This window comes from Aedes aegypti, chromosome 2 (assembly GCF_002204515.2).
Source record: "Aedes aegypti strain LVP_AGWG chromosome 2, AaegL5.0 Primary Assembly, whole genome shotgun sequence".
NCBI lineage: Eukaryota > Metazoa > Arthropoda > Insecta > Diptera > Culicidae > Aedes > Aedes aegypti.
Window position 1 is genome coordinate 327,925,638 of NC_035108.1, and position 16,333 is coordinate 327,941,970.

General features: G+C 37.3%; 1 protein-coding gene across 2 annotated transcripts in view; it reads right to left on the reverse strand.

Moving 5' to 3' along the window:
• The window catches only part of LOC5576642 (activating transcription factor of chaperone), a 54,978-nt gene that overhangs the window by 21,659 nt on the left and 16,986 nt on the right, over positions 1-16,333 (reverse strand). Inside the window, exon 1 of one of the 2 annotated variants that reach the window (XM_021845928.1) lies at positions 8,089-9,352. The exons of the other annotated variant lie outside the window; for it this stretch is intronic. Coding sequence (XP_021701620.1) covers positions 8,089-8,101 — 13 coding nt within the window. The 5' untranslated portion in view covers positions 8,102-9,352. Of the gene's footprint in view, positions 1-8,088; positions 9,353-16,333 lie in introns of those variants that run through there. 2 annotated transcript variants of the gene reach the window in all.

Sequence of the window (16,333 nt, forward strand, 5' to 3'; positions counted from 1 at the left end):
AAAACTATGTTTTTTGAAGTTTTTAAGATCGTTATACGGCCAGACTGGTACCAGACACATAAATGTTCATTGGGTACTTTAAAACGATTGCACCAATTTGCTTCATTTTTTCACAACAAACTCCCATGGAAATATTGTTTCGAACAGCATCGACATAGATTTTCAAAATAGACGAGCTTCAATGTGTGAAAAAATGGTGCAAAAACATCGAAAAACGAAAAAGTTATCGCTGTTCGAATATTTTTTGTGGGAAAAAATGAAGCTGCCGGTAGAGGGGTTAAGGTGACACACAATGGCCGGCTTGTGCCCCTGCTCGCGATTTCAAAGGCACTAATCTGCTGAAATAATGAACGTTCAAAGTCGATCTTCTTATTTTAAGGTAGAGGGGTTAATAACATCTTGGTGAAAAATCATGGATTTTGAGCAGTCGAAAGGTATCAGTGCATGATATTCTGGACGTGGTCCCTTAGCATCCTAACTGGAACCGATATCCGGAGTCATGGCTGGTCGCGGTCAGACAGCAATATAATAGTGACTTAAAGTGACCAAAATGATCAAAATAGTGACCAATTAGTGACCTAAAAGTGACTTCAAAACTACAAGTATTAGCCATAAAATAGACTAGGAATGAAAATACGTTCTACATGGATGTTAACCAATGTACATATAAGGTGAATTTAGAATATAGAGAAGAGCAGTAATTATTACAAATATTCATATTCATTTACAAAAGCTTTCTCAGAAAATTTCCGTAGGTAATGTCTACGAAATATTTACCTGTGGTCTTCCAGAAAGCTAGCCCTATTTTTCTTGACACTTTTTCAAATCCTAAATCAGCCTTGAATTTAATTATCAACCGATCACGAAAACAGTGACCATTTTTATTTAAAAAAAAGCGACTTTAGCTGTTGGAAATAGTGACTTTTAAGTGACCATGTCGAAAAAAGTGATCAAGTCACTAAAAATTGACTTGCTACCAGCCCTGCCCGGCGACCACAATAGTTTTCAAACTGAAATAGGTGATATTTTGCATCAAATAGATATCCAACGATCCTGACAATACAGAATTTTGAAACTTTATTTGGCCCCCGTACAGTAAAGGTTTAAGCCATATTGTGTGGAAGACATTTTTTGTGTAAATATTTTCATTTTAAAGCCTTGATTGAAACTTTCTTTCTATTAAATCTGCATAGTTGTGGAAACATAACTGCTCTAAGCTACTAGTTTATAATCGAAAAAAACACGTTTGAAGTTCAAAATTTATGGTTTACTTTCATTGAAAGTATCTTCTTCAAAATAGTACTTAATGTAATTAAATTTCAACTCCAAGTTTTGTTTTTGGGCGACCTTGAAAGTCTTTTATTGATACATTACTTCAGTACACTAGTTCCCAACTTTTTCAGAGTTGCGACCCTCTTATTCCACACCTTTTAGAAAAATCATGTCTCCAATATTTATTTTTTATTAAAATAATAGAAGTAGTATTCATAATGCTGTTAGGTGTAAACAACATTCTTTCCAAGATAATGTGTTTGTCATAGAGCTTAAACGCATTTACTACCAAAAATCGCAAAAAAAAATCATAAGAGGCTATTTCAATTTTACACACTTAGGTTTTTTCTCGTTGTTCGGTAATTTTTTTTACCGGAAACGTACTGTAAATAAATATTTAACTGAAGTTTCGGTATCACAAACGAGATTTACCGAACACCCTTGAATATACAAGAAAATCAAAACAATATTCGTCGACTTTAGCCGAACTCGTCGTTTTATTTACCGAAAAAACTGTAAATCGTTTAGATTCACCGTAGACTGTAATTTTTTACCGTACTTCAGTTCATAGTGCCACACCGCTTTACCGAACAAATTGTGATTAGATATTTTTGAGTCCACCATATTTGTTTTGATGTGCTAGTCAACATGATAGTATCGCATCCGATAACGTTTAATATTCTGTGTTTCTGTGTTGTGGCCATGGACACTGTCTTCTGAAAAAAAAAATAAATGAAACTACAACAACAGGATGAGCGCCTGGAACTACTTTTCCGTAAGTACGAGCTGAGGGATTCTATTAAAAAAAACTATTTTTAAGATCGAATGAAATATTTTCGTTGTAGTATCCAACTGCCCAATTACGGTTCCGGATAGAATCGTCACATAAACGAGCATAACCACCCATGACGGAATCGGTGACGCTTTTGTGCAAAACCGCGCGTTAGAGTTGTTGGTGATGCCGCTAGTGGTTTCCCATTTTCATAAACAGACAAGCAGTCCATTTCATACGAATTTAAAACGAAAACGCGAAATAAATGGATAAACTTTTACTATCAATATGAAATTTGTTATTTTTATTTTGTTTTGATCATCCAATTCTATTCCGACTGCCTGCTGCTACGAACAATGCGTTCGTTAGTTTATTTTCCAATTCGTTCGGTAATAATTCACGAGCATATTGTAATTTTTTGACAGCTGCGTGTCGATTGAAATTACAGATTGTTCGGTAATCCTTAACTTTACCGGAAGCATTACCGAGCGCTCAGCGGTTTATATTTCGGTAAAAAAATTACCGGAGTCGGTGATATTTTCTAAGTGTGTATTTATCAAAGAGGTTTCCTCTACAATACATGTAAGATTTCTACAAAAAATATAACGAAAAATTTCATGAGAAAGGTTTTACCAAGATGTTGCTAATAATTGTTCAAAATATTTGCCGTTAGTTTATCAAACTTAATCGAAGATGGCAAAAGAAATTATCATGATATTTAACCCTTCAGTCGAAGCGCGGTTTGCAGCCGTCAGAACCACCACGCTGATGCTGTGCACGATAAGCGAGGTTATTTCACCACTGTTGTACAAAATACAACAGCGCGACGACTGAAGCACAGACAAACAGACGTAACACTGACGAAATTTCCATCGACCACTCATTTAATGATCATTTCAAATTCGCTATATTACAAATCTCACAACTAGTGGCGCGCGCATCGTTTTTCTTCGCGTTTGACGTTTCACACTACCGCCATCTGCTGGTCTTGTTGCACGAAACACCTTTTCGTGCAACATGCTCACTAGATGCTGATGGTGTAAACTGGGTGATGGATTTTGAATACATTTGTTCTAAGTGTTACGTCTGTTTGTCTGTGACTGAAGTGTTAAAGGAACCTGACATTTTTTGCAAAAGCTACAGGTTCATTTAGATTTAAGTATTTTATCCCATCTGCTGATACCTTCAAGATGAATCGTCAATACATACATTGTCGGCGCTTGGGTTTGAGTTTCCAACCAAATTCCTGGAAAATTTACTTTTATTCAAGAACTTTTGGCTATAATTGGGGTTTTGGGAGCAAACGTCCCGTTTTTTTTTCTTATTTGAAGAATAAAAATGCTATTCGTTATCACCAGCAACAAATCTCAGAATCATTTTAATAGCCAGATGTAAAAGGATTATATAATATCAAATTGTAAAGACATTTTGAAACTGGGAATTACTTGACAAAACAGCTGGAGAGAATTACGAAAGAATACTGGGCTAATATATAAAAATGGCGAAACAAACTTTCAAAACTGAAGCTTCTTTCATTCACCACAGGGTTATTCTGGTAATACGTCTCCACTGGGACAGAGCCTGCTCCTCAGTTTAGTGTTCTAAGATAACAGTTATTAAGGTATATAAGGTTATTATAGAACGAAGCCACATCTCAAATTTTCAAGAGCACAAGACTTGAGAACCAAACAGCGATCCGCGTTGAAAATATATCACATTGGTCACCACCAGCAAGCAAGCAAGTTGATTGGTTTTCAACGCGAACTGTTGTCAGATACTCTCGTCTTGTGCACTTGAAAACTCAAAGTTTGGCTTCGTTTTATAATCACCTTAACTGAGAGCTTGCTTTGCCTGAGTTGCCATTTTCTCATCCGTATATCGCGTGACAGATACGATGATACTTTATGCCCAAGGAAGTCAAAAGAATTTCCATTACGAAAAGATCCTAGACCGATTGGGAATCGAATCCAGACATCTTCAGCATTGCTTTTTGTCGCCAATGTTAGCACTAGACTAAGGATGGCACCTAGATTTATTACGTATAATTCTCGAAACCTTTCAGCATTAACAGATAGATTTGTAAATCCCTCCCTGCCTGTTGGTAGGGCACGTTAACAAGAAATTTGCGGAATATACCTAGGGTGGGGCAGATTAGGCTTCAGTTTGCAAAGATTGTTCCGCCCTTTTCATATATTAGCCTAGAATTATGTCTTAGTTCCCTACAGCCAATTGCCAAATATTTGAACGAATGTTCTGGAGAATATAAATAATATTTAATTTCGCACGTCCCACGTCCATACCGGCTCAGACTGGAAAGCTTTCTGCAAGAAGCTTTTGTGTGCCTAGTGATTACACACTAGACTCCATTGTCTGGCTGTGTTGTGTGCATCTCTCGAAGAACAAAATGGCCGCTTCAAATATAGATGTGTGAGCACAGACTGACAGACGTAAAAGTTTGAGAAATTTATATGATGCTAATCATATTATCATCCATCCATCCGGCACTAGATGGCGTTACTGTGCAAACGTCAAACAGGGGCAGTCCATAAACCATATAATCACATCTCGGTGAGTCGAGTACCGATGCATACACATTTGGCGACGTCCACAAATTACGTAACGCTACGGGGGGTGGGGAGGACCAAGCGTTAAAATCATAGAAATGTTTACAAATTTCAGGGCTGGTAGCAGTTAGACAGCAAAATAATAGTGACTTTAGTGACCAAAATGATCAAAATAGTGACCAAAAAGTGACTTCAAAATTACAAGTACTACTCATAAAAATGACTAGAAATGAAAGTACGTTGTATGTGAAATGAAAATACGTTATATTTGTAACCAATCTACATATTGGGTGAATTTAGAATGTAAAGAACTGCAGTAATTTCAAATCTTAAGCAATAAGCTATCCGGAATGAGACAAAAAGATGGCGCATTGGAGATTCTACACATCATTTTTAAACGAGACGATCATTAACTTGATATAGGTTACTATTTTATATTTCTGATATCAGTCGAAAAAAAGATCAAATACATGAACTACGGTACTCGTGATAGAATGTTTAGAATAATTCTTGTTCCTGATGAACTTACAGGCAAAAATTCATTGAAGATTTTGAAGTAGAGCCGCAAAACGAATTACTAGAAGCATTTCTCAACAAACTGTGGTAAAAATCGTGAATGTATTTCAAAGTATTCTGAAAAAATCCTTACAAAATTACAAGTTCAAAAACGAACGAAAAATTAAAACTCAAGCTAAATTTTCGACAGAATTTCTGTAAAATTAAACCATTTCCTCCAAATAAACAACGGTAACTCTAGAACACAACTGATTATTGGCGAACTCGAGACAAACCAAATTTGATGAATGTCTTACATAAAGATTTACCTTGCATAAAGAAATAACTAAATTAGAAATTTGATTTGTGTTGCTCATATGAGTTGCTCCATGAACAGGTGGATTGAAGGAAATCCACCTGTTCATGGAGCAACTCATATGAGCAACACAAATCAATTGATTAATTATTATCGTCCAATAATGTTCAAGCATAAATTATAGTAACGTGTTTTTTGTATAGAAAGAGTTGACCAAAACTGCCAATGGGTAATCAATGAAAACATGTATAGTTTATATCAGTGATTCCCAAAGTGGGCGAATTCGCCCCCCTGGGGGCGATTTTCAGGCTCAAGGGGGCAAAAATTTGTAAAACAGAATTTGGGGGGCGGAAAATCAAGAAAGGGGGCGAAAAAGCTAATATGGGAGCATTTGAAAATAATTATTCATAACCTTTGGAGGACACACATCTGAAGGTTAATCAATTCTAAACTTAAATATTTCCAGGACTATTTTACCTAAGATCGTTATATCTCTAATCATGGTCAATTTAAAATTATTATAGACAACATTACATGATTGTCAAACTCAAAATATTTGTGTTATTCATTGAGCTTCCTAAATATCATGTGAGTTTTAAGAATGGTCAGCATTTGAGATTTTCACGAGATTTTGCAGATGCCCAATATATATAAGGATATTTTTTTGTATGTGAACAAAAAAGGTTTGGAAGTTAATATTGCTGGCATCCAGATTTTTACAAAATAAATCAACAGTACGATTTGTGAGTTTTTTAATCATTTTTCAAAAAAAAAATATGGAAAATTTAGCCTACAAAAATCGCGTTCCAGCGATGCCAAAGACAAAAGAAACTCTATTATTAAATAGATATGAAGAAATTTCAGATATGCGTTGTATTTGTACCTCCAGAACGTCCGAAAAAATCGAGTTTTTCTTGGCGTTAGAAAAACACCCTTTTGATAAATTAAATTGAAAAATGAGTTGAAAAACATTCTGGATTTTCATATAATTTTCAGGATTTTTGGATTGGATAAAGGAAAGCGTTAGAAACGTCAGGCATTTATTACTCACAATTTCTGAAAATTATTCCAGTAATTTTAGAAATAGCGGATAAATGACAATTCACGGGGTGAGATCTTTCAAAAACGAACGCCTATGAATACATTACATTTGATAAGTTGAAACTGGAGCTAACTTTTACCAACTAAATCAGTGGCCTGCAATGTACGCAACATATTTTTAAAATCGATATTATAATTTACAGCCTAGGTCACTGATATTTAGGAAAATATTTTTAAATGTACATAATAGTTATTGTATTATGATTCTTTGGATATGCTAGTCAAATGCATTTTTTGAACTTATTAAAATATTTGAATTACATATCAGGGGGGCGATTCCAGATTAATATTGGCCTCAGGGGGGCGAAAGTTGAAAAAGTTTGGGAAGCACTGATTTATATGTTGTCTGCACTGATTTATTGTAATGTCTGCAATGGTTCCTAGGACGAGTTTATGACAAACTCTTTGAATTTTTGTTGTTATTTCTAACCGTCTGTGGCTTATTCTCCGGTGGAGTTTTGATGATGTTCTTTCAGGAGGCAGGTTTAGGATTCCTTCTATAACCGCAGATTACTGCAGAAAGTTCACTGGTAATTTATTCAGCACGTCTGTAAGATATTAGTCCTGCTTTGTGTCAAAATTAATCAAAATATTTCGGACAAAAATTTCTTCCCGTTTCCCGAAGTCGCTTTCTAAGTTTTGTCAGAATCTTCTTCTAAACTTTTCCCAGGAAATTTTTACATTTTCCGTTGGAAATGCCTATGGAATATTCACCTGAATTCTTCCAGAAAGTTAGTCGGGAGTCTCAATTTTACTTGAGTCAAGAATCTTAACACTTTGATTTCAATATCACACTATAGTTGCCTTGATAATGATAAATATCTATTTCTTTTTGATTATGTTTGAAAGCTATCCCTGCCTTAAATTTCATTATCATCAGATCACGAAAAAAGTGACTTTAGTTACCATTTTCCTGAAAAAAGTGACTTTAGTGACTTTTTGTCGAAAATAGTGACTTTTTAGTGACCAGGTCGAAAAAAGTGACCAAGTCACTAAAAAGTGACTTACTACCAGCCCTGAAATTTCCATACAAAAACCGTTACGGAGGGGGAAGGGTCAACAATTTCCAATTCCAGCGTTACGTAATAAATAGATGCTGCCTTTCAAACAATTTGTGTGATGCACGAGGGTGAAAGATGGTATATGCTCTTGAAAACAGTGCCACGAGATTTATGGACATCCCCATGGGAGAAAAGACGATGCAAACGAAGAGAGTGCTCAGGACGGTCGACTAGAAATTTTTGAACCAATCATTAATTGACGCAAATTGAATAAATTGTGACATCTCTTTGTCTGTGTATGTTAACCATATTTTAATTCATCACCGGATTTAGATGGATTTCCTACAAATAGAATTCCACATTCCACCCGTAATCGAAGCTGTAGAACATAAATTTGAAATGCAAATCCCCGTATTCCAATTCCAATCCCACCTGGACCGCAGGACGTCACCCAATATCAAGACTCGTTCAGTTGTGAATCAGTTACAGCATCCCACCCCCACGAACCCCTCTTAAAAGGAAGCAACGCCTGTCAACTTGGCATGATCGTCCGAAAGGAATACTAACCGTAGACATTCATTTTGGCTCTGCGCAACGGTTGGGATCGCGCGTCTTTTAAATTGCTGCTGAGCTGGGAGTATTTCCTGCTGCGGCTGTCTGTTGCAGTTAGTGCTGCTTGCTGTTGTTCCTACTTGTGCTGCGTAGTGTGCTTTTTTGTTTTAATTATTTATAAGGCGGTTCTCGCCACCGACACGGCGACGACCACTGGTCAGAGGGGAGCCGACTTTGTACAACGATTTGTCGGTGTCGATGTGAATTATCGAGGGGAAGGCTGCAGGCCTTTGGTACGATGAATATATTCGAATGGTTTTGACTTGTTTTTACAGCCTAGTATTGCAAATAATTATAACTAACGAAGGGATTTGTGTGTAAATATGGCTCGAAAATTTGACTACAGCTCTATTGGTTTTAAGGTCTCAGCGTCTTGGGTTGTCTGACATTCACTGAAAGTCTCTTTTGTTGGATACGAATAGATATTTTAAAACCCTTAATTGATACGAGTGGGGAATAGAGTTCATACAGAATAAAATGCTATTACGTAGTATTCTTAGAGAGAGTGTATCCAAAACGTTTAATCTTCTTGTCGTAGTATAGCTATTCGAAACAATTTTCCAATGAACAAAGGCTTTTTTTGTTGGTGCGGTAAAATACTAAACACAGCAATATCAGATCACAGATATCATTTCACTTCTTCTCGCTCTTCTTCAGATCCTTTCTTCCGGAGGTGTGCCAAAACAAATTACGTGATTGCAATAAATCTCTCTCTCTTTTTCGCCAAGCGATTCCTTATTTCCTTTAAAATAATTCCCACGTAGAGTATCCTTCCTTCCGAGTTTGCTTAATCCTTTCCCGTAAGTCCGGCTGAGTAGATATCCTCGTTGAAGAAAATACTCCCACAGCTCTCAGGCAGCAATTTTTGCGCGTCTCTTAACCAGCTTTTGTGAGTTGAAGACAATCTCGCGATTCCAGGTGTAACGATAAGCGAATGCGACGTACATGCTCACGGGTAGCATACAGTCCAAGGGGAACAGATTTACATCAACAGTCCGGCAACGAAACTCGGCTGTAGCCCCAAACTCATCACTCTTCTGCCACGCACCGATGACCCAAGGAGTCAATTTCTTCTTCGTAACTTTCCCACAAACACAGAAATTCTACTGCGATAGCAAAACGATTCGACGCAACACGCGAACGCGGTATTTATGCTCCAAGAGGCGTGAATATGCGCAACAGGTTTAAAACTGAGAGGAATCGAAACGACACGTATGCCACGACGCTGAGAAACGAACTGAGTGGGACCTTTTCGATTGGGTACACTGAACCAAGAAATATCATAGAAAGTATTAAAACCCTCACATACCCTACCAATAATTGAAATCCGATTCAAGTTATGTGCATCCATTGATATTTATATAAATAACACACAAAACACACTATGATATTTGATACAATTCATTTACCAACACTGTGGATTCTATATGAACAAAAGTCATGTATCAAATCCAATGAATGTTATGTGATTTGCCGATGTGAAAATTCAGACTGTTTTCTTGTTTTATTTGTACCTTCGTGATGGCGGAATTGGGCTTTCAATCTTTCATTGTGATGATTAGAACATGTTTTAATTTAAAGTGACATGAGTTGAAATTATGAAATAGTAAGCTTATATGTAAAACAAGGGTTAGTAGAGAATTTATTAAATAAATTGGATTATATAAATGTAAATAATTTTTTGCCTTGAATTTACAGGAAACATCACCTCGATTGGAAGCTGAAGATGACGAATAAAGGACGGGAGGAACAGAAATCAATTTCCCAATTCCCAGAAACCAAACCCAATTCGAACTCAATTGATTGTATATAGTTTTTAGGACAACGCACATAATTTATTAAATAAACAGTTTTAAATTATAATTCTATTGTTTTTCAATACTACTAAAAATCATCGAAAATTTATTATACTTTCACATAGAAATCACTGACAATAGCAATATTTGTCATCTGAATTTTTCATAACATTTATTGACAACATCTAATGGTTTTCATCTTCAGTTTGCATGAAATGTATGTGTTTTATCAGATGAATCTAATCAAGCTGAAATCGCACAAGTTTATGTGATAAATTGATGAGCGTCATATGGAAAGCTATATGGAAAAAAACTATATGTGTTTTCAGATAAATCTGATATGATTACTTGGTTCAGTGTAGGAAAAGCTTCGCATTGTCACTCCGTAGAGGTAGTATAACCAGTATAACAGACAAGTAGATAGAGAGTGATTCCAGCCAGGCTCGCACCAAGACAACGCAAAATATGAATACTAGCCGGACACCGCTCGACCGTCACTAATTCATTAACAATATTTAATAAACAACTAGACGGGCAGCCCACTTACGCAGACCACGGCAATTAGGGGCGTATGTGTGTTGGCGGATGACAACCCCGCCGCGCAGTTACTACCACAGCCCAATCAGAGAACCCTCAAGGGAGATTGACCTACAACATTGCGATCGGATCTACTATAGGGTGGATACTACCCACTTGGGGACCTTTATGGGCGTCAACGTGAGCATCATGGGCCAGGTCCGTGGGTACTTTGTACCAATATTTGGGCATGACTTATCATTAGTACAACGTAGACTCATTCTCGCTTGAGCTGTCTGATATTGAACATCCCTAACAGAGTTCCCGACTGATAACGCTTGCTTCAAGCTGATTATCTTCTTCCAGGAGCCCAAATAGCCGTACTGTAATCGCACAGCTATTCAGCAAGAACTTGCTGATAATGATGGGTTCCAATTCCACAGGTCAAGGATCTTCTCGAGTTTGAAATTTTCTCGACAGCCCAAAGGTTTAGTATCTTCGTTAGTGCTCAACACATGATATGAATAGGTATATACTATTGCAAAATTGGTTATTTGACACAGAAAACTCACAGATAATAACTGGGAAGCTCAGAAGCAGGCTATGTTCCAGTTGGAACGTGAAGATAGGAAGAAGTAAAAGTAGAAGGTTCGGTTATACAATCTTTCTGGGATCGGTTGGATTGGGAATCACATAGCAATATCGTTACCAATGCCTTCCTTTCCAAAGACGAAATTTCCAGAGAAGTGTTCATGCCTCACGAGCCATAGCAAAAGCATGTATTCATATGGTGTTAAGGGGCTGTTAATTATTCACGTAAGACAATTGTTGGAATTTTTTAAACCCCCTTCCCCCTGATTAGATGTTTCGTATGCAAAATTCCAATAAATTGTATGGTGCTTCATAAATCTCTTTCTCCAATTTCCTCTTACGTAATTATTGGACGCCTCCTAACAAATTATTACCAACCCATTTTGAGTTGGCCATTTCACAGATGACTCAACATTTTTATTCAATTTCAAGATTGATATTGATGCCAATAAGGCTCTTTCCACAATAGTTGAAGAACTTTACTTACTTTTGGAATTCAGACAGAGCCTGCTTCTCAGCTGAATGTTCTTATGAACACTTCCACAGTTATTAACTGAGAGCCAATGCTGCCATTTTCGCATTAGTATATGGTGTGGCAGGTACAATGATACGGGAAGTCATGGAAATTTCCATTACGAAAGATCCTGGACCGACCGAGCAGCCATTCAATGAAAACCCGTACCCTTAATTTTCAAGGGCTAGGGTAACCAGCTTTTCCTTCGCGCCAACAAAGATATTTACTGAAAGTTGTAGACTGAAATTAAGGGGTGGGTCACCAAATTCCGTGAAAATTTGCTAATTTGTTTCTTATCCGAAATAAGGATACACTTGTTTGTAGATTTTTGGATTACGGTGACCATTTCCGAAATAGGGTGACCAGAAAAATAGCGACTTTGCTAAAATTTTCTTTAAAAAATATATAACCTTTGAACGGCTTGACCGATTTTCAATTTTGGACGAAATGTAAGCTAAAAATTTTGACTTTTCAAGAAAAATATAAAATTCCAAGAAAAAAAAACTTTTTTACATGGAAAATAAATAAAAAAATTTCGTTTTTCCGTGTTTTGAAGACCTTGGGACATAAGGGGCTATTGCTGTTCTTATTTTTTTCTTTAGAGTTCAGAAAATTTTACGTTTACTGCCAAACTTTCAGCGATGTATGTTTTTTAGTTTTTGAGATTTATTTTTTTTTTTAAATAAAAAATCAGCCATTTTTTATCGGCACACACTATAGGTCTCAGCGCATTAGATTTTTTTTAAACAATCAACTTGTGAACAGCTCAACCGATTTCCAATCTTTTTTTATGGAATGAAAGCTTAATATTTCAACTTTTGAGCAAAAATAGAAAACTGAAAAAATATGTACATGAAAAATTATATAAATTTCTAGTTTGCCAAAATTGAACCATGCCAAAATCGTACAGCATCAAATTGCTTTCCAACTTCTGCACAATTTTTTTTGAAGACACAATCTTTCTAGGTGGTTAGAATCATGAGAATAGAATTTTTATGCACACTAGCGCAACGTAACGGCAAAATTGCACACCGAATAGTGCTGCTTCAAATTGCTTTCAGCATTCTGAGGAACTTTGTTGAAGAAATGATCTTTCTAGGTGGTCAAAATCATAAGCTAGAGCCTACTAGAATATGACCAAATTGAATGCACACTAGCGCCACATTGCGGCAAAATTGCGCGTTGTATGTTTCACTAAATGAACGCCACATTATTTGGGACAACTTTGCTAAGGACCGCAACTTTGTAGAAAATAAAGATTCCGAGATATTGAATCATAAATATTACAGCTATAGGTTAAGGATGACGCTAAACTTTTCAGAGTGCTGTAATATTCAACTAAGGTGTTGCAGTATTAGATGATGCGATTCTATACTTATGGTGGGTAGGGTACATATTATTATTATTTGTTACCAATAATTCTCAAAAGTTGTCGAATGGAGCCTATCCTTTTAACCAACCTACCCTTCTTCTTCTTGGCATTAACGTCCCCACTGGGACAGAGCCTGCGTTTCAGGTTAGTGTTCTTATGAGCACTTCCACAGTTATTAACTGAGAGCTTTGTATGCCAAAATTGCCATTTTCGTATATCGTGTGGCAGGTACGATGATGCTCTATGCCCAGGGAAATCAAGGAAAGTTCCATTACGAAAAGATCCTGGACCGACCGGGAATTGAACCCAGACACCTTCAGCATGGCTTTGCTTTGTAGCCGCGGACTCTTACCACTCGGCTAAGGAAGGCCTACCCTACTAACACAATTATTCCTATTCTGTAACGTCTGTGACGATAGTCTGGGTTCCCTGTATCTTCTTAAGTTAACGTTGATCTAACATTCCGTCCCTTCCTCAGCGATTGTAAGGACATGGTCAGGTACACACACACACACAATTTGTACAGTCGTTTATGCTATGCCAAATTCTTAAGGTATTTCTTTCCTACTTCGGATTGGACATTTGAGCATTGTCTTGGAAGAATCCTGTTGGATCCATTGGAAGATTTCCTATTGTAACAACTGGATGAATCTGTGCGAGAATTAGTGAAAAAAATATCTAGAGAATATCCTGGGATAATCTCTGGCAGGGTTGGGAAAAAATCTGAAACTCACTCTACAGTAGCCAAACAAAGCCAATCACAGTCAGCGAAGCCAGTGAAACTCACGCCCATCGCTGCTGTAGGCAAATGCCTTGAAAATTGCAAAACACCCGTTGCTAAGGGCAACCCGAAATTACTGTAGAAAAATGTTCTATTTCCCGCTGCATTTCCCGCATTTAGAGCCTTCAATGACACTCATGGTTTAGAAAATTCGTGCACCCAACAGAGGCTACTTGATGAGATTCACGTTTTTGAACTACTGTACTGGGAGAGCCACGTGATTTTCGCGAAAAGTCAAGCCTACTACTATTACTATTCCCAGCACTGATCTCTGGTAAAATTTTCATATTAATTTCTTTTAAAATTACCAAATGTAGTATGGTTGGACTGTTGGAGTGGTCAAAGGTCTCCTTGAAAAGAAATCTGGAGAAATTTCTGGAGGGATTCACGGAGGAGTCGCTGAAAGTATTCCAGAAGTAATCTCTGAAGACATCACTCACAAAATTCCTGATGCTTTTCCTCGACGAATCTGAGAAAAAATACTTGAAGAACATATGAAATGGTCGCGTTATAGAGTCTGAAGGTTCACTACAAGCAGAAAACTCTATGAACGCTTGCACAGCCAATAACAACTCACTACAAGCAGAAAAAAGAAAAGAAAAAAAGTGACTTTAGAGAAAATTTTGGCTAAAAAAAGACTTCAATGACCTTCCATTGAAAGCAGACACTTATATTGAAATAGTGACTAAGTCTCTGAAATAGACCTACCCTGCTACCCCAACAGAAAATTATCCCAAGATCTTCGAAGCTTCCCCAACGCTCCAGAGAGTCCATTCTCTAAGATTTGGAAGCTTCATAGCGACAGCCGGAATAGCATCTCTGAAGAGTGGCTTTTAGACTTAAGAGGTCTCGGTTTGTTCATCTTTACTAACTGATAGCATTTTAAGGTGAAAATGAATCGCAGCAACACCTCAAACCTTCAAGAGCACAAATCTGGAGAACCGGACAAATTTCAGCGTGAATAACTATCTGGTTTTCCAGATTTTGAAGATTTCAGATTTTTCGATTCATCTTCACTTTAAAATTGATAACGTCATGAAAGCTTCTTCTTCTTCTTGGCATTAACGTCCTCAATGGGACAGAGCCTGCTTCTCAGCTTAGTGTTCTTATGAGCACTTCCACAGTTATTAACTAAGAGCTTTCTATACCAAAGTTGACATTTTTGCATTCGTATATCGTATGGCAGGTACGATGATGCTTTATGTTCAGGGAAGTCAAGGAAATTTTCATTACGAAAAGATCCTGGACCTACCGGCAATCGAACCCAGACACCTTCAGCATGGCTTTGTTTTGTAGCCGTGGACTCTAACCGCTCGGCTAAGGAAGGCTTGGAATAAAATCGGGAGACCTCGGCAAATTGTCTAAGTTATATTGTTTTTAAAGAATTTGATTATTTGTTCAGCGATTACATAGAATAAATTTTATTTCCAGCATATCCAGAGAAGCCGGTTCCTAGCCCTCACTAAACCTATGCTTGCCTGGCACCACATATTAATTGCGTTGACAAGCTTGATTCGTAATTGATTGCCATTTTTTTTAGCCAAGGTCACCCTCATACCGTGATATCGGCAGGGCGTACCTACCTACCCAATAAGTGGATGAGATGTGTGACGGCGTTTACAAATCGCACAGTCTCTTAACTCAACCAAAACAATCAGGAAACTGCTGTAAACCAACTGTCGATTAGCACACAATTTATCATCTATCGGCAACGGCGGCGGCAGCAGCGTTTCTCGCGGTAGAATCAGAACAAACCAACACAAGCGGGTTGCGCAAAACGAGGGCGGGTCACGACGACTATCGCAAACCGATTAGCTTCGATTCCGCGTTCAATTAATAATCAATGTAGGTACATATGCCTTATACGACAGCGGAGCTTTTGCCTCGTTCCGGTAACTAGTTGATACACTCGAAGTGAGGGGTTTCTCGCTATCAAGGGATTTTCGCGATTTCTGTTTTGACTCTCGATTTGCTCTCAGGTCTAACCGGTGTATCATGGGGGAGAAAAATCACCTTACCATACACTGTGTCAACATCCCTAGAAAGGTGCCATGATCTACACAGGCCCGGTGTAAAGGGGCAGTATAAAATATAGCATAACTATTCAATATTATAAGTCAATGATATTTTTTATTCTTCGTATCTACATCTCACAGCGAGGTTTCGGTCTTTTAGTGCTCTTCAATTAGTTACATAAAATCATGAATGATTCTTTTTTTAATTCAACTAGAAATATTTTTTTGACGGCTCGGTACATCAGAAGTTTGTTATCTCTCACTATCTTCCATGAATAAAAATAAATGTGAATTGACGGTTTTAGACCAATTTTTGTGCTACCAAAATTGATTGATAATTGACCATCAGTCAATATTTCATAAAAAATACTATTCAAAACTGAAGTTCAAAACGCCAGTTCATGGCACGAAAAAATGCATTGAATTCCCTCCCCATACCTCAAATTCGGCACTGGGTCTTCGCATAACTTGTCCGTTCCGCATGGCTTATTGTATCGACGAAAGCAGAAGGCTTACTACTGGCATTTGCAGAATAACAATATTTTTGTGTACCAGCCTTGAACTTGCGACTAGATCGGTATCCATAGAGCAGTCGAGATCTATTTTTGTGCTGTT